Source organism: Antechinus flavipes, chromosome 3, assembly GCF_016432865.1.
Source record: "Antechinus flavipes isolate AdamAnt ecotype Samford, QLD, Australia chromosome 3, AdamAnt_v2, whole genome shotgun sequence".
In the NCBI taxonomy this organism is placed as follows: domain Eukaryota; kingdom Metazoa; phylum Chordata; class Mammalia; order Dasyuromorphia; family Dasyuridae; genus Antechinus; species Antechinus flavipes.
In genome coordinates, this window is record NC_067400.1 from 382,519,964 (window position 1) to 382,538,345 (window position 18,382).

Here is an 18,382-nt window from a genome sequence, read left to right on the forward strand (position 1 = left end):
CCAGTGCAGTCCTTAAGGTTCCAAGTAGTAATTCATATTTCTATAGCATCTTTAGGCTTATAGAGTGCTTTTTTTCACAATAGTAGTATAAAGCTGGAATAAAAGTATATATCATCTGTAGCCTAAGTATAACATAACTAAGGTTCTGAAAAGGGAAGTGACCATTCATACACCAGCAGGTAGAATTTGAATTTAACATTCAGCATCCTTTCTACTATATCACAGTATAACTCCTGCTGCTCCACAAAGCTATTTGGAATTAAATAAAGCTACCTAGGGATTGGAGTTAATTAGTGACATGAAGCTTTTAACCACAATAAGGGGCTGAGTTATCGGTTATTAATAGACTTCAGACACAAAATTTGCTTCATTCATCCAAAGTTAAAGGCTATGCTAAAGAGTCAAGGCTTGGATGCTCCCAGGATACTTTCCCTTAGCTTCTAAAACAGACTTTAATTAACAATTTATGGAAATAATTTTCATTGTCACTTGGAGAAAGCTGTTTCTATCAGGATTGGAAAGCAAATCCAAAGGTTTTCCCTTTGGCAGGCAAATTTGAAGTCAAAAGTGTTGAATAGTTAAAATTTGCTTTTGGACCTTTCCTAACTTTTAATCAGCACCATCCTTCTTTATTCTCCCCCAAAACTCCCATAGGCCTCATGCTAAATGAATCCAGTAATGCTGTACTCCATTTAGGACTGCTTTCTTCTGAAGAAACAAATGCTCCAAAATTATCCTTAAATAATTGCATGTCTGAAGAAAAGTGGCAGCCTGCTTCTGAAATGATGCCAATTTCTCCTTTAAAATTAATCCTGAATTATTTTTCAGTATTGAGAATGGTTACTCTGAGATAATCTGGATGTCTGTTTTATTGTTGTTAATTCCCCTTTTTCTAGTATAGACAATATTACACAAAATTTCCTATTAAGTAAGGCTAGAGTTAGAAGAGGAGAAATTAAAAATGGTTTAAGGTATATGAATTAAAAACATATATATACATAAGGACTTTTTGTACTTCACAAAATAAAGAAAAACATCACAAGTAGATGAATGGCAGTGAAAACAACAATGTGCTTACATTTAAATATTGCTAACACTTTATTTTTTATTGCTGATATAAGAAGCAACGAACTTACTTATTATTTTGTTTTTTATTTTTGAGGCAAGAGAAGTATTTAACTTATTGACTTTTGAAGTTTTCTTGTCTTTTACATGTCTCTTAATTCTTTGATTGAAAAGCAAGGAAGTTCCAGAAGCACCTAGATCTTCCATTTCTGAAGCAAACATTGCACTGCTGGTTACTGAAAATGGAAGGAAAAGACAAGATTAGTTCCCTCCAAATAAATATTTATACCTTGTTTACCTAATGTCAACTGCCTGGTAGTTCAGGTTTGATGTTGGGAGGAAATCAAGGCAATCATAGGTTAATAAACAGTTCACTTAAAAGGTTTACTTACTCCTACAGAACAAGGAGATATAATAGCACAGAACTATGGCTGACAGGTCCCCTCTAGTTTCTGTATGGAAATATCTGGTCAGTCAAAGGGGATGTAGCAACTCATACATGGTCTTCAGGCATCCACCAAGTGTGGAGTATACCACACCTTTTATAAAAGGATGGAATTTGTTATGCCTCTAGATAACCAAGAAAGCATGTCAACAGTCAGAAATCACCAGGAGGCTGCATCTAGACAGAATTTGAGCTTTGCCTTTGGGCAAGGCTTAGTTTTAACAACTTTCAGGCCCAGATTCTAAGTTCTCTGAGAAGATTGCCTGAAAGCAAATGAACACATAAAAGTCAGTAAAAAAAACAAAAACAAAACAAAACAAAAAACCAAAAAGGAACAACAACAAAAAAAATGAAGTTGAATTAAATAGAGAATTAGAACATTTATCAAATAGAAGAAAAATATAATGATCCCTAGTCAATACATAAATGGAACAAGAAAGGGGAAGAGATTCTCAAGAAATGGAGATCCAGGGCAACAAGGACTTACACTCATACTTGGAAAGGTAAGGTAGCTTAAGTATAACAATCCAGACAGTTGAGTTGTACTAACAAAGGTAAGGCTTTCCAAACTCCAGTTCAGGATTACCTTCAACAGTTACCTTCTCTTTGCTCCCTCAAGTGCTGATGAACGCCAGTAGAAGAAACCACAAAACCTCTGTACTCTTTAAAATTTTTATTACCTAATTTTAACAGTGCTCTTGCTAATATAACCAATTCTTTTGAATACCTATCACACTCTCCCACAGTTGCTGCTCCAACCCTTGTCTTCTCCAAGCCACTTACACCATATCTTCCTTTCTCCTTCTCAGTAAAGGATCTCACCCCAAATTTTATCAAGAAAATATAAGCTTCCCAGTTCTACACTTCAAATTCCCTTCATCATCATGCACCATTCTCTCTTCCTTGTGACAATATCAGAATAAAAGGTAATCTCTTTAAGAAATTGCTATATTTGTACTTTTGATCCCACTCTTTCCTGTGCTGTGCAGTGGTTAGTCCCTTCAAGTCATTTCTCTTCCCAATCTTGAGTCTATCAGTCAACTCTTTCTCAGATACTTAAAAATTTATACAGTCCCTATTAAAAACAAAAACAAAAACAAAACCCTTCACTTGGCCCTGATATCCCATCCAGGAATTATCTTCTCTTTTCACAGCCAAATTCCTAATAAAAGGCACCTACAGTAATCATCGTCCATGCCCCCATCACTTGTTGTAGTTATCTCAAAGATGAAATTATATAAATGTCCACAAAACTTTTTAACTTAAAAAAAAAAAGCATGTCATACATTACTTTTAGAAAGTGAAAACCAGAAATGAAATAATTAGAGAATGTCACAACTCCAAAAAATTTGGAATCACTTATCAGGTTTTAAAGCTGATGTCCTAGAAGGAAATTGTTTTATCTATTTCCAAATTTAAGCACTGATAGAAAATCATTTTTAGACTTGCATTTGGACAAAGATATTTAATTTCCCAGTTCAACACAACCTTATAAATTGCACATTGTATCCCACCTCCTCATTTTATAAATACAGAAACAGAGTTTAAAGACGTGACATATTCAAGATCACTATTTTTGGTGACAGAGGCTGTACGTAGGTATCCAAATTCCCAGTTCACTGTGTAAATCTGATGTGCAGATCCTATCCACCACTGTTACTGCTAAATCACCCATAAATCATAATCTATCAATATGCCCAATCGTTCAATTACTGATATTGTCTGTATTTATGAAGTATCAACAACACTAGACACAACTCTGTGACATGTGATCCTGTGTCCTCATGAGCTTAAATGCCAAAAAAGTTTCCATTCATTTCAGTGATTTCTGGTAGTAAACCTACAGAACTGAGTTGATTAACTGGGGTCTGTAATTAAGTGGTTATAGGGTGTGCAAGACAAGGTCATATCATCTCTCTTCCTAGAGCTTCAATCTATTCACATTCAAAAGATTTATCTTTGGGGAGAGGGGATTAAGACCAGGAATTTTAATGGGTTGGAGTTCACCTCATTGTAGAAGCTCTCTCCACCCAATAAAAATCTTATCTCAAATTGCAGTCTTGCAGAGCTACTGTCTTTCCAGAGAATCATTCCTTGTTGAAGCCCCATCTTCTTCTATATACACTACTCTACGCTACTTCTCACATTTGTGAGACTCGATTTTACTAAAGCCACTTCCACTTAACAATTCTGCGAAGGCGCGTGACCCCCATTTGAGAAGTGAATATGCCTGGCTCTGGGAAGCTGAATGGTTTGTAAGCACTAACCCAGCTTCTGACATTTGGGCCCAGACTTCAAGACCAAGTCCTTCAACTCCAAGAGCCCGAGATTTCAGGACTCGTTAAGTAGCAGAAGAGGAGTTCTGCTCCGACTCCCATCCCCACGTCGTCTACCCGCCACGCCCGCAGCAGCCCAGCTACACTAGCATTCTCCTCCCTCAGCTCCCTGCTCGAGCCGACATTAAAAGGGTAGGGATGAGAGGTCAACTGCTGCAAGGGAGCTGCCCCCATGCGCAGGACGGAGGAACGCTGCTCCGGGGCACCGAAACTAGGGGGCCCAGGGCTCACGACCCAGGACCTGGCCCTGCGCTTGGGGAGAGAAGGACGCCCCCCGGACGTTCGCGGTCTCTGCTGCAGGAGCTCGCTTACCTATCCTTGAGTATCTATTCTGCGGCTCCTGCGTCCAGGCAGAGGAAACCACTCCAACAGTAGCAGCGGCTCCAGCCTGCCTCCGCAGTTCGGGGTCAAGGGCCTTTTTTGGATTTTCAAACCTTCCAACCGTTAATAGTCACTGGGAAGTCAACCAATCACATTCCGGAGAAGGGACTTGGGGCGGGGATAAGGGTGCTGCGTAAGTGTCAGCGTCTGCGTGGGGCGGAAGAACCTCCGAATGCCCTCCCGCAGCGTCGGGAAGCTGGGAACCTGAGTGAAGCCAGCTGTTGAGATGGGGCGGGGCTCAGAGGCTGGGAGGGCGTGCGTGGATGAGTGAGGTCGCGTCAGAGTGTTTGTATTTGGGTCTGTTTGAAAGTTTCTTTGTGTGAAGCTAGCACTCGGCTATGAGGCCTGAATGTTCTGTGGTGAAACAAAGAAAAGGGAAGACCAGTTAAGAGAGATGAAACCAAGAGAAAGCTATTTAATAATAACAGTAGCTTACCAGAGGGGCATTGTGGCCTAAAGAAGACGTTGCTACATTTGTGGCCTGGAAGATCTGCTTTTAAATGTGATGTTTATGGGCCTGTGACACTAGGTGTGCAAGTCAGCCTCGCTTTACCACAGTTTCCTCATAAATAGTTCTTACACTGTGCTGAGCGCTTTACAATTGTTCTCTCATTATCTCTCCCAACAGCGCTGAGAGGTAGGTGCTATTATCCCCATTTTATAGATGAGAAAATAAGGATAATAATAGCTGCATAACTTTTGCAAAAAAACTTTTGTTAATGGCAGGTAAATGTTAGTATTATTATTATTAACAATAATAAACACAATTAATGAAACAACCTCAACCCAAAAGGAACTTACAGCTTTAAAGGATGTTTGTTATGCTTTATATATTATACAAATGTGTGTGTATGCGCGCGCGTGGTATATATATATATATATATATTTAAAAAGAAATTTCACTTATTTTATCTTCTTGTCTATTCTGACAAGTAATCACCAGGCTTATTTTAAAAGATCTCTGATGAGAAGTCCATTACCTCCCTAAATAACCTGTTTTATTTTGGACAGTCTGATTTGATCTGAAAGGTAGATTTACCTGGTGAATATATGTAGATGTGCGAATGTATAGGCAGTCATAAAATACTAAAAGTTGTGTGCATGTGAATAAGGACCCTTTATTGTACTACTGAAAAAAATGAAAAGACCTTTAGCTGTTTTGGAAAGAATACAAATATGTTTGCATCTATTAATTTCCTCATTACTAGATTCTTAGCTTTCCTCACTTGTCTAATATTTTTTACCTTCTGGAATAGTTTTTTGTAATCTAAGTATTAGTCTTATAGCCTATAGGCAAAATTTGGATCGAGAAGGCAAAAACTATTGCTTTTTTTTTTTTTTTTTGTATCCCATAAAAAAATTAGTTTTTTTATGTTCCAACTCAGTTTAGCTTCCTGATACAAATAGCTTTAATAAAATAGCATAAAGTGGAATAACATTTGTGGTAAAGAATTGGAAATAAAGTAAAGGCAAATTGATTAGTTGAATGGCTAAACAAATTGAGATATGTGGATATTATTGAATATTATAATGAAAGGAGCAATGAATATGAATACAGACAAATAGAAAAGTTATGCAAAATAAATATAAAGTAGAACAAGAAAACAATATACACAGTGATTACTACAGTATTAATGGGGAAAGATCAACACCACCAATAAAACCAAAACTGAATACTTTGGAATCATAATGACTAACTTTGGGTTCTAGAAGAGAAATGAGAATAGTACTTACTGTGTGCTTTGCAGAGGTGTAGAACTACAGATATAAAACTATGAATCTTACTGAGCTTTTTTTTTTTTCTCTTTTTAAACATTTCTTGTTATAACGGATGAGGAATATCAATTAAAAAAAACTGTATTCCCTTTTTTATGACTATTTGAATTAAATATCATTAGTTAACTTTGATTTATTGATACACTCAACAAAAATCCCATTAGTTTTTTATGCAAGTAGAAATAGACCAAGAATTATGCATGATTCATCCTGTAGTTACCTACAGAAATGAAACAGGTCTGTTAAGAACTTTTATTCTTTAAAGAAATTTCAAGATAAATGCCAGACTACTCCTAGTTGAATATATTTCTTTTAAAAATATTTTTGATAATCAGCAACTAAATTAGAATAAAATAAAACTTTGGTTAATCAGAATGGTTTGGGGATGAGATATCCTGGACATAAGTGAAGATGAATCCTGTGGAATCCATTTTTTCTTTCTTTTTTTAATCTTTGCTATGGAAAAATTTTTCTAAAGGTTAATACTACACTTCTCTTCCCTACTGAATACAATTGATTTTTTTTTTTTTAATGATCCAGGAGGAAACAAGGCTTCAATATCATTAATGTGATCATCAGTTGTCATTGTACAATACTATAGATTTAGGAACTAAATCTTATACCTCTAAACTCAGCCCAAGAGATACCATATTAGTTATTTTTTTAACCCCTGATAATAATTTGTTTTCTTGTCGTTTGTCTTTTTGATATGCTGAATTAGAAAGGACAATGGATTACAATTAAAAAGACCTGGGAGTTAGTCCTTAGTTGGATGTCTTTCTTATCCTTAGGATGGGGAAGTTGAACTGGTTGATCTATATGATGTAACAGTGTAAAGTATTTTGAAAACTACAGAGCCCTTTACAAATGTTAACTATTACTACCACGAATGCTATATAATAGTAAGAGTTTTGTACTCTATTCTAATTTGCCTCAGCTACTTTCTATTAACATTAATTTACTTGCATTTAAGAGTGGCTCCTCATTATATGTTTATCCTGGCATTTAATGCCTTCTTAAATCTTAATTCCAGTCTATATTCTTAGTTTTATTTCACAGGTTCCCCTCTCCCTCGTATAGACTATATTTCAGATGAAGTGAATATGCCCATAGACATTTTCTGAACTAAATGTCATACCCTGCCTCCTCTTATTGTACAGACTGTTCTTCATGTGTAAATAGACTATTTCTCTACTCATCTCTATATTACAGAATTCTATTTCTTCAAAGTTCAAATCAAGCACTACTTTTCCTTTAAAGCCTTTCTTGATCCTCCAATGAAAAGTGTATACTTCTTAATTTAATAATACTTTGTTCTCTGTTTTAATCCCTATTATATTCTATCTTGAATTATATCAGTTTGTCTACTTGTCAAGTACAGTGGTTGCTCTCCTTGTCATCATTGTTGTTGTTCTTTGTCCTTTGTTTTACAAAGGAACCCAGTGATCTCATGGATATTGTATTGACTTCCAAGGGAAATAGATTTATATGAAGTTGTCAGCCTAATTCTTTCTTCCTGAGTGTCATTCAAGTCCAGTAGCAGGATAAAAATCAAAACAATTGGCACTGGCCTTAGAAACAGTGGATGACTTTGAAGTCTTCCATGTCTGATCAGGCTCTAAGGATTCCATAGTGCTTGCTTTAATTGCCTTCATAGCCACTGGAATAAATTATTTTCGTTTGTACATTCTGCTGTGGTAAAGTTTTCACATGCTTGGAATACACATACCTCTACCTCAGTGGATTTGAATCTTCTTGTTTACCTCAACTTGCTTTAGCCCATCTCTTGTTTACCACAGTGTAAACAAGATTTAAAAATCCACACTTGCTACAACTTCTTAGAACCACAGGTGAGATTTGGGTGAAGTTGGACACCACAGATGGATAAGCAGATTCATGCTAAAGGTGTTAGTACATGCACAAGGGTAGTACAAGGCTGGAGAAAACATGCCAGTGAGATTAAAACTCTATTCAAGTATACATGTTACGACTAATATATAGTAGGTTCTTAGTAAAAAAAAAAAAATTAATTTACTTGGGCATTAGTTAATGAAAGTTTTTGTTGTGCAAATAGATAAATAAAATATATAAATGCTACATAAATTCCTCCTTTGTGTTAACTTTTAAATCATTAAAAAGAAACAGGACTTAAATAAAAATCATCCAAAGAATATATTCTTCTATTAGATAAAAGTAATATATTTATTTTATTGGAAAATGTGATATAGTATCATCTAATTTTACTGAAATAATAATTCGTATTTCTCAAATAGCAGTATTTTCTCCTGTGAAAAGCAATTCTAAAAGGAAGTAGGACATAAAAAAATCTCTGTTAGAAAGACAAAGGCCTGTCATCCCTAACAACTTTGCTTTCCAGTATAGAATCTTGTTTTTCCAACTTACATTGTGAAAATAATTCATCCTGAAGACATTAATTCAGCAAACTTGTATTGAATAGCCATGATTTGTAAGGAAACATGATAAGTACTATATGTATCATAAAAGATATTACTGGCTTTGTACATGTGTAAACTAATATCTTTCAGTAGAAAAGAATAATGATTATCTCCCCCCCCCCCAATATAATGTGATTCCAATAACTCAACATGATCTGGACCTGATCCTCTGTTCTAGATAGCCAGCACTTTATTTGAAAAGTTTAAGTTTTGCCAAGTCCTACTAAGCTGGAAATATTTCAGGAGTGAATTGGATAATGGACTTTATGGTATAAAAATCAGCCTAGTTAAGTTCAGAGAAACTTACAATCAAGTTTGATGATTTTTTCAGCTACAGCAATGTAATTTTAATACTCATTGGGGTAGACCTCACCCAAACAAAATCACTTATGATTTAAGTATTTATCCACAAAGCTAATTATCAAACTTTTGAATATTTTTTCAGCACATTTTTGCAAAAAAATTATAGCTAGCATTTATTAAGCACCTATTGTGTTCAAGGCACTGTGCTAAGTGTTTTACTAATATCTTGACTGATCCTCACCACAACCCTGGAAGGAAGGTGCTATTATTATCCCTATTTACTGAAACAGAGAGAAACAGAGGCAGACACTAAATGACTTGGTCAGTGTCACACAGATAGTAATAATCTGAGACAAAATCTGAACTCCAGTCTTCCTGACTCTAGTCTCAGTACTCTTAACTACTGTACCATTTAGCTTCCCTTATGCTCATATCTGCATTGCAGAAACAAAAGTATTAAAGCACATGGTGAACTAACACCTTCAAAATTAGATTTCTATTGATCTAATTTGGTAGTTCTTAATAGATTTGTCTATTAGTCAGTAGTCAGCTGTAGGACACACTTAATTCAAGGAAAAACTATTTTATTTAAAAAAAAACAAATCACTTCTGAGAGCCAAAATTGTGGAGGAAGTCCTAAATCACTGTAACTTTACTACATTCAATAACAAATATAAAACAGCAAGCTAGAACAGCAAAACCAGCAAAAAGATGGGGTAAAATAATTTTTTAGCCCAAAGAAAGATCAGATTCTCAGGCAAAAGGGAAAGAAGTTCAGGAAAGGACCCAGTAAGTTAGCAGCAAGTTCCACATCAGCAACCAGTGGGAAATCCTGAACCCCAGGCTGGTAGAGCAGGCAAAACCCAACATCAGGACCCCCATTCTCCACATGCCTCAGCATAGCCAGGGGAACAGGAAGACTCCAAAAATGCATAGCTTTAGCCAAATGGGCAACATCCAATGGCTAGACAGCCACATGCTTCAGTGTAGCAGGAATATCCAACGGAATTCAGAAACACCCCACTGACTTCATTCAGCACACATTAGATACCAGCACTAGGACCCCAGGTCAGCACCAGGTAAGCTGTCAGTAGCACCTTCATACTCTACATGAGAGTCCCTTGTGGGTTTCAGGGCAATATCAGTGTAGCACCAAATAAAAGATCCAGGGCCTGAAGCCCCAGCACAAAAAAAAATCTAAGGCAGGGCTTCTTCAATCCTGGGAGTTCAAATTTAAAAGAAAGAAAAAAGACCAAAAAAGGTAAGCAAAACAACAAAAATCTGACTGTAGAAAGTTATTATAATGATAGGGAAACTCAAGACACATACTTAGAGGACAACAGATGTCAAAACACCTATGGGCAAAACCCTAAAGAAAAATGGGAAGTGGTCTTGACTCTAGAAAGAACCATTGGAACAACTCAAAAAAGGAGCTGAAAAATCATAACAAAGAAGAAAAACTGTGGAAAGAAATGCGTGATACAAGAGAATCATGGAAAAAGTAAACAGCTTTGAAAAAGAAGACAATTGCTTAAAAGGAGAACTGGACAAATGGAAAGGGAGATTTAAAAATCCACTGAAGAAAACAATTACTTAAATGAAAAATGAAGTACAAAAGTTGAGGAAAACAACTCCTAAAAGATTAGAATTGGGCAAGTGGAAACTAGAAACATCAAGAATTAAATTCAAAAGAATTTTAAAAATGGTAAAATACCTCATTGGAAAAATAACTGCCCTGGAAAATAGATCTAGGAGAGACAATATCAGAATCGTTGGACTACCTGAAAGTCATAATCAAAAGGAGAACCTGGACAGCAAGACATTTTCATGGGAAATGGCCCTGATATCCTGGAACCAGAGAGCAAACTAGATATTGAAAAAAATTGATCACCTCAGCAAAGAAATCCCAAAATAAAAACTCCAACCAATATGATCATCCGAAAAAAAAAAAATACAAGTGACTAGAAAGAAATGATCCAGATTATCAAGAAGTCACAATCTGACTAGCATTTAGCAGCTGCAACATTAAAAGATCAAAGGTCATAGGACATAGTATTCCAGAAGGCAAAGACACTAGGACTACAACATGAATCATCTTATGTGGTAAAATTGAACATAACACTTCAAAGGAAAAAATTTTATAAGGAAAAAACCAAAACTGAACACACACAAAAATTTGCTCTCCAATATCAAGACCCAAAAGAAGTCTACAGAGGTAAAAAGGGAAAAGAAAACACAAGAGACTCAGTGGAACTGAAGTATTTAAATTCCTATATGGGAAGGTGATACTTGTAATTAAAAACTGTACCACTGATAGTACAGCTGGAAGAAATATACACAGAGGATATGAATATAAGGTGAATTTGAGGGAATAACATAAAAATGAGGGATGATTAAAAAGGAGTCCACTGGGTGCAAAAGGAAAGAAGTAGAACGGTGTAAATTATTTTACATGAAGAAGCACAAAAAACCTATTACAGTGGAAGAAAAGATGGGAAGGTGAGCAGTGAGCATCACATGAACCTTATTCTCTTCAATATTAGCACAAAGTGGGAATAAAATACACAATCAGTTCAATATACAAATCTATATTCCCCAAACAGGGAAGTGAGAAGAGAGGAGATTAAGTAATGGGGTGGAGAGGGAAAAGGGACTGACAGAAGGGAGGTGATAAATAGAAGAAAACACTGATGAGTAAGGAAAGGGTGAAAAGAGAGAGAAGACAAGAGGGAAAATAGGGTGGAAGGAAACATACATGTAGTAAAAATAACTCTATGAATGCAAATGGAATAAACTCTCCCATAAAACATAAGTAGATAGCATAGTGAATCAAAAACCAGCATCCTACAATATGTTTCTAAGAAACACACTCAAAGCAAAGAGATACACAAAGCTAGAAATTAAAACTGAGGTACTGCCTAACAAATTGGCTAATATGACCAAAAAAAAAAAAAAAAAAAAGGAAAATGACAAACGGAGAAGATATGGGAAAGTTGGGACACTAACGCACTATTATGGAGTTGTGAATTGATCCAAGCATTTTAGAGAGCAGTTTAAAACTATGTCCCAAAGGCAACCAGACTGTGTATATCTTATCCATCAATACCACTACTAGGTCTATATACCAAATAGATCATATGGGGAGGAAGGATCTCCATGTGCAAAAATATAACAGTCCTTTTTGTGCTGGCAAAATATTGGAAATTGAAAGGATGTCCATCATTTGGGGGATGGCTGGACAAACTGTGATATATGAATGTATTGGAATACTATTGTGCAATGAGAAATGATGAAAAGGCAGATTTTAGAAAAACCTGACTTGTACTTGAATCCATTCAGAATAAAGACAATTCTCCTTCCTTCTCAAATGAAACTTTGCCTTCCCCTACTACCAACAGAATCCATATGGGGTGTCCCTAAAGTCCTAGCAAAGTTTGAAGTTTTAATAGATTATTAAAGCTTTATTAACTTAAGCTTCATTAAGACTTTTGGGACATCCTATGTAGTCCTATAGATAACTAGTGTTATAGAATTGAGATCCTCTCTCTCCTGCTAGGAGAAAACATTCAGAGTTGTTGGAAGTTAACCTAACTTTAAAGTAAGTTTGAATTTCCTTAATAACCTGTTATCATGGTGTTAGTACTAAATTGAAGCTCCCTTAAAAAAAAAAAAAAAAAAAAAAAAAAACACTCCAGAAAGTTATGCTCGAAAAAGAGAGAGAAAAGGGGTTACACAAAGAGAGCAGAACTAGTTCACTTGATTTGGGATTATCTATATTTATGAGACTTTATACCCTGAGAGGACATCAGTGACAGTAGTGAAGGAGTTAAGCTTGATCAGACTTTTTGGCAGATACTTCAGAATAGTAAATTAAATATGTAGTAGTAAAATCTACTAATGTTAATAATTTTTTTTTGCCAAAATGCTATTTTAAATATCTTGAAAAAAGGCCTTAAATGTCATTCTTTTTAAAAATGATTAGTGATAAGGAGGGAAAAAATTCAATTTAACTTGATTATATAGGTCAAGGACATTTAAACATAGACTCAAAACATATCTCCTGAAATTATTTCTGAAATCTTTCAGCAGTCATCATTATATCAATTACTACTGGTAGCTGAATTGCCCCTTAAGCATCAACTGATTTTGAAAGGAAATATAAAGCAGTAGTTTAAAATGATGATGTATATTGACCAAAGTTATGGCAACATATAGTAATTAGTGCTACAAGTCTGAGTAGAGAAAAAATAAAATAAACCCTGTAAAAATGTTTATTTGAAAAGTAAAAGAAAGGAGGAAATGAAGGAAAAAAGAAACAAAGAAGGAAGAAAAGGAAGGGAAAGAGGGAGAAAGCAATGATGGAAGGAATAAGGCTATGAGTAACTACAACAAAAAAGCATAGTTGTTGAAACAAGCTTGAAAATTCAGCCAAAAAAATCCCAGTTTAAGTAAGTTTAGGTTTGTTTACCCTTTAACAGTTTTTTTTGATAATTTTTATCTTTTAAAAGATATCTTTAAATCTTTATCTTCTTCAGCATCACATTAAATATTTTTGTTAAGATGACTAGATTATATATATACACACATATATGTACACACACATTTTTATATACATTAAAATTATTTTCTTAGGAATGCAAATTTTACGCATAAAGGGCAAGTTACAAAGTGGACAAAATTATTTATATATATGGAGAAAGACTCAATAACAAATAACATAACATATATGTCATGGAGGAATTTGATATTTAAGATGTCATTTTTCTTTTCTTTTTCTTTTTCTTTTTCTTTTTTTTTTTTTTTTTTTTTTTTTGCTGAGGCAATTTGGGTTTAGTGACTTGTCTAGGGTCACACAGCCAGGAAGTGTTAAGTAATTGAGGTCAGATTTGACCTCCTGATTTCAGGGCAGATGCCATTTTTCACTTATCCATTTAAAAAAAAAATCTTTTTGGATGAAATTAGCAGTACAATCATGAAATGGAACAGAACTGGTAATTCTATAGTATGCTGCTTTCATCAGTCTTGATAACGGAAACTCTGAATTTGGACATAATTCATTGGATACTACAATTAGATAGGTCTTGCCTATCTTACAAATATTTCATTTCCATAATAAAAAATTCTGGCTTTCTTCTTTCTGATCATAACAAGTTCTTCCAATTATCTCTAAGCCTTATCCCTCCTCAATTCTTTCTTTGGCTTCATTATAATTTCAAGTCCTCTACCCCTCAGTATTTTCTCAGGCTATTATCACTGCTTTAATGTCACATTTCTTCATTCTCAGTTTCACTCCTACATTTAACAATCCAATGCCACACTGTCTTCTACTTTTAAATTTCTTGCCCTTTTGTTTTATTGGTGCTTTTCTTGCCTTGCCAGAGTACAACTAGATTAACCATTTACTTATTTCAGTCCTACCTGGGGTATGACCATTCCTCCGAGGTGGAACAAAGGAATAAATCATGAGATCTGAGGAAACTGAGGACTGAGACATTAGTTAATCCCTCTCTGAAATACTGGAAAGAGAAGGAACCCACTGTCTCCCAAAGTAACCCATTCGACATAGAATATAAACTTGAAGACAGGGATTATTTCATTTTTGTTTTTGTATCCTTGTGCCTCATGTAATGACTGGCACATAGGAGGTACTAAATGCTTGTTGGTTGATTGATAGCATTGGGCAAACTCCAAAATCTACTTCTTTATATGTGCTACTTACTGCTCTGAGCTAAACAAATTCTTGTGATTATGGGATGCTAAAAGGATGATTTTGCCTTCATAGAAATTACAAAGCTCAATAAAGAGTATATTATTCACGGGAAAGATAAAGTTATTGTTTTTTGAAATATGATATATTCCATTTGAAATATCTGTTGGGCAATTGGTGATGTGGGATTGGAGTTCCAAAAAAAAAACCAAAACAACAAGGGCTATGTTCATGCATATACAACTATCTGCAACTTTTAGTTGCACACATAAAACTGCAACATATAGTTGCAAAAGCATGGTTTCCAATTCCTTCACCATCCTATCATCTTTTGAACATATTCAAACTTTCAATGCTCTTCTTAAATATGTCTAGATTGCACTCAGATTCAGATAGAACATCACTGATATGATATGACTAGAACAGAATACTTCAAGTTTATTATTTCCCACATTCTGAGAACTATGCTTTCCAAGGGAAAGGTTAGCTTTAATTTTTTTTCTTTTTGCTGCCATGTTACATGATCAGTTCCTTGGGTTTGCATTCTACTGTTCACCAAAAGCCCTTGATTTTTAAAATATGAATTATTGTTTAGCTCTTGTTTTCTCATCTTGTATTTAAGTAATTGATCTTTTAAAAAATATAGAATTTCATATTGATCTCTATAGATTTTATTTTTTGTTAGAACAATAGCATTCTAGTTTGTTGAAATCTTTTTGAAAAAATCTTATTCAATGCAGCTTTGACAAGCATGTCATGCTTTCATCTGAGACATTGATAAAAAAAAAATATTAATTTAGGACCAAGGACAGATCTCTGGATTTATTAGAGACTCCCTTTTCTTTAAATCAACATTGACTCCTCAATGCTTATGGATTGAGTCAAATCATTAAAGAAATTGTGAATCTGTCTAACTGCACTGTGATCTAATCCAGATCTTTCTTTTACTTTCTTCAAAACAAAGTTGTGGAGTTAGCATAAGGACCTTTGTACATAGGGGACTGCCTCCCCACCCCAAACATTAAACCCAGTTAGGTAATACAATGAATAGAGTGCCAGGCCTAGAGTTAGAAGATTCATCTTTTTGAGTTCAAATCTGGTCTCACACACTTACTGTGTGACTCTGGATAAGTCAATTAACCCCATTTGCTTCAATTTCCTCATCTGTAAATGATCTAGAGAAGGATATGGCAAACCACTGCCATATCTTTGACAAGAAAACCGCAAATAAGAATCGTTACAAATTAGATAGGACTGAAATGACTGAACAACAAGGAACCCACTAGGAATAAAAAATAGGATTTTGTATTTTGTTGTAAAAGTTAATTCACTGAATTCTAGATTATACTTTCAGAAAAGAAATTAGAGGACAGGGCTTATTTGTTCATGAGCTATCTTAATTTTTTTCAAGTAATTACAATTCACTGGATTGTAATCCCTTCTTCAGTGGCATAGTTTAGGAGGAGAATGAAGTATAAAAGAGTATTGTTTATAAGTTACTAATCAAATAGTTATTTTGACAATTTTGGTTTATGGAGGTAATACCATGAAACATGGTCAATCAGTGTCTAAAGATGAATAATAGTAAGATGTATCAAAAAACACTTTCATTATAGATGGGGAGATGGCACTATGTCCAATGTGCTAGATTAGACTTTTTTTTTTTTTTTTTTGAAAGTGCATTAGTGTCTTTGCTTTGTCACTTGGACAAAAGTTGCTTTACTTCTCTGGACCTCAGTTTTCTCTTTTTGAAAAAGAAGTCATTGGATTTGAGAACAACAATATTGTCTGGAATATTCCTGAACACAACCATAAGGAGATTAAAATGTAATTGGGAAATATTTAACAAAAAACATAAAAATACAATAACATAATGGTAACGTGATTTTCTAAGTCAAGATGTGCCTTCAGGGAAATTTAAATTACTCTTTAATAGTATAATTTCCTTTTCAGTTTGAATCTACCAAATTTTTAAGTTTTGTTCTGGCTCTGACATCCATGAAATGCTGTAAAATCTATTATATTCTTTTTTTTTTTTTTATAACTTTTTATCGACAGAACCTATGCCTGGGTAATTTTTTTTTACAATATTATCCCTTGCACTCACTTCTTTCCGACTTTTCCTCTCCCTCCCTCCATCCCCTCCCCCAGATGGCAAGCAGTCCTATACATGTTAAATATGTCACAGTATATCCTAGGTATAATATGTGTGTAGAACCAAACAGTTCCCTTGTTTCACAGGAAGAATTGGATTCAGAAGGTAAAAATAACCCGGGAAGAAAAACAAAAATGCAAACAGTTTACATTCATTTCCCAGTGTTCTTTCTTTGGGTGTAACTGCTTCTGTCCATCATTGATCAATTGAAACTGAGTTAGATCTTCTCTTTGTTGAAGAAATCCACCTCCTCATATAGTATTGTTGTTGAGATATATAATGATCTCCTGGTTCTGCTCATTTCACTTAGCATCAGTTCATGTAAGTCTTTCTAAGCCTCTCTGTATTCATCCTGCTGATCATTTCTTACAGAACAATAATATTCCATAACATTCATATACCTCAATTTATCCAATCATTCTCCAGTTGATGGGCATCCATTCATTTTCTAGTTTCTAACTACTACATACAGGGCTGCCACAGACATTTTTGGCACATACAGATCCCCTTCCTTTCTTTAGTATCTCTTTGGGATATAAGCCAATAGTAGCACTGCTGGATCAAAGGGTATGCACAGTTTGATAACTTTTTGGGCATAATTCCAGAATGCTCTCCAGAATGATTGGATTCATTCACAACTCCACCAACAATGCATCAGTATCCCAGTTTTCCTGCATCCTCTCCAACATTCATCATTATTTTTTCCTGTCATCTTAGCCAATCTGACAGGTGTGTAGGGGTATCTCAGAGTTGTCTTAATTTGCATTCTCTGATCAATAGTGATTTGGAAGACTTTCATATGAGTGGAAATAGTTTCATCATCTGAAAATTGTCTGTTCATATCCTTTGACCATTTATCAATTGGAGAATGGCTTGTAAATATATTATATACTAATAATTAGTCAAATATTTATTAAGAGATTACTATGTGCCAGGACCTATGTCAGTTATTAGAAAAACAAAGACAAAAAATAAACAGTCCCCAGTATTCAGTAAGCTTACTGGGAGACAATGTGCATACAGGGGAGACAATGTGCACACATATGTCTACATAGAACAATTACAAAATAAATGTAGTTTAGGATGGGAGGATATTAGAAGTTGAGGGAGCAGTCAGGAAGGATTTATGTAGGAACCGGCACTTGAGATGAATTTTGGAAGAAGTAAAATATTCTATGAATTGGGGAATAAGGAAGGAGGGAATTGTAGACATGGGGAATATCTTTGCCAAGGCAGTTGTTTGGAAGATGAATTTCTGTATGTAAGAAATAGCAAGAATGCCAGCTTGGCTAGTTGTTAAGAGTGAAAAAGTAGGCTAATCCATAATGCAAAGTAGGCATGTACCCTAAGTGTAGTGCAAATAAAGTAACAGAGAAGGTTAAAGGAGGGATTTATCACTGCTGACTGGGGTGACCAGAAAAAATTCAGAAAAAAAGATAGATTTGAATTATGCCTTGAAAGATGGGTAATTGATTATAGGGACAGGTAAATGTGTGTGTGGAGAGAAATCACAAGTTATATATGGAGTCAAAAAGCCCAGGTGGAGTCTGGAGGGTCTTTTTGCATTGATTTGCTTTCTGTGCTCCATTTGCTTTCATTAGCCCAGGGTTTGCTCTGTGTTCTCCCTGCTCTCTTTATATAATGTCATTACTTCTTTTTTTTCCAGTCTTTGGGCCCTCATTTTTCTCTCCTGCTAGAGAAAATTCATCTTTCCAACTTAGTGAAGAGAGCATTCTTAGAAAGCGAAGGACTCTGGGA

At 34.9% G+C, this 18,382-nt stretch overlaps 2 protein-coding genes across 4 annotated transcripts in view; one reads left to right on the forward strand and one right to left on the reverse strand.

Annotated features, from left to right (window-relative positions):
• Nucleotides 1-4,730, reverse strand: part of SGO2 (shugoshin 2) — a 30,121-nt gene extending 25,391 nt beyond the window's left edge. Inside the window, exons 1-2 of one of the 3 annotated variants that reach the window (XM_051985909.1) lie at nucleotides 4,664-4,730; nucleotides 1,137-1,301 (exon numbers count right to left, since the gene is read on the reverse strand). In XM_051985909.1, coding sequence (XP_051841869.1) covers nucleotides 1,137-1,287 — 151 coding nt within the window. In that variant the 5' untranslated portion in view covers nucleotides 1,288-1,301; nucleotides 4,664-4,730. Of the gene's footprint in view, nucleotides 1-1,136; nucleotides 1,302-4,158; nucleotides 4,255-4,663 lie in introns of those variants that run through there. The other 2 variants (XM_051985908.1, XM_051985910.1) reach the window with 2 other exon arrangements.
• Nucleotides 4,731-4,774: 44 nt separating this feature from the next.
• The window catches only part of KCTD18 (potassium channel tetramerization domain containing 18), a 37,047-nt gene continuing 23,439 nt past the window's right edge, over nucleotides 4,775-18,382 (forward strand). The window contains exon 1 of the mRNA XM_051985914.1: nucleotides 4,775-4,864. The gene's annotated coding sequence lies outside the window, so the exon portion shown is untranslated. The remainder of the gene's footprint in view (nucleotides 4,865-18,382) is intronic.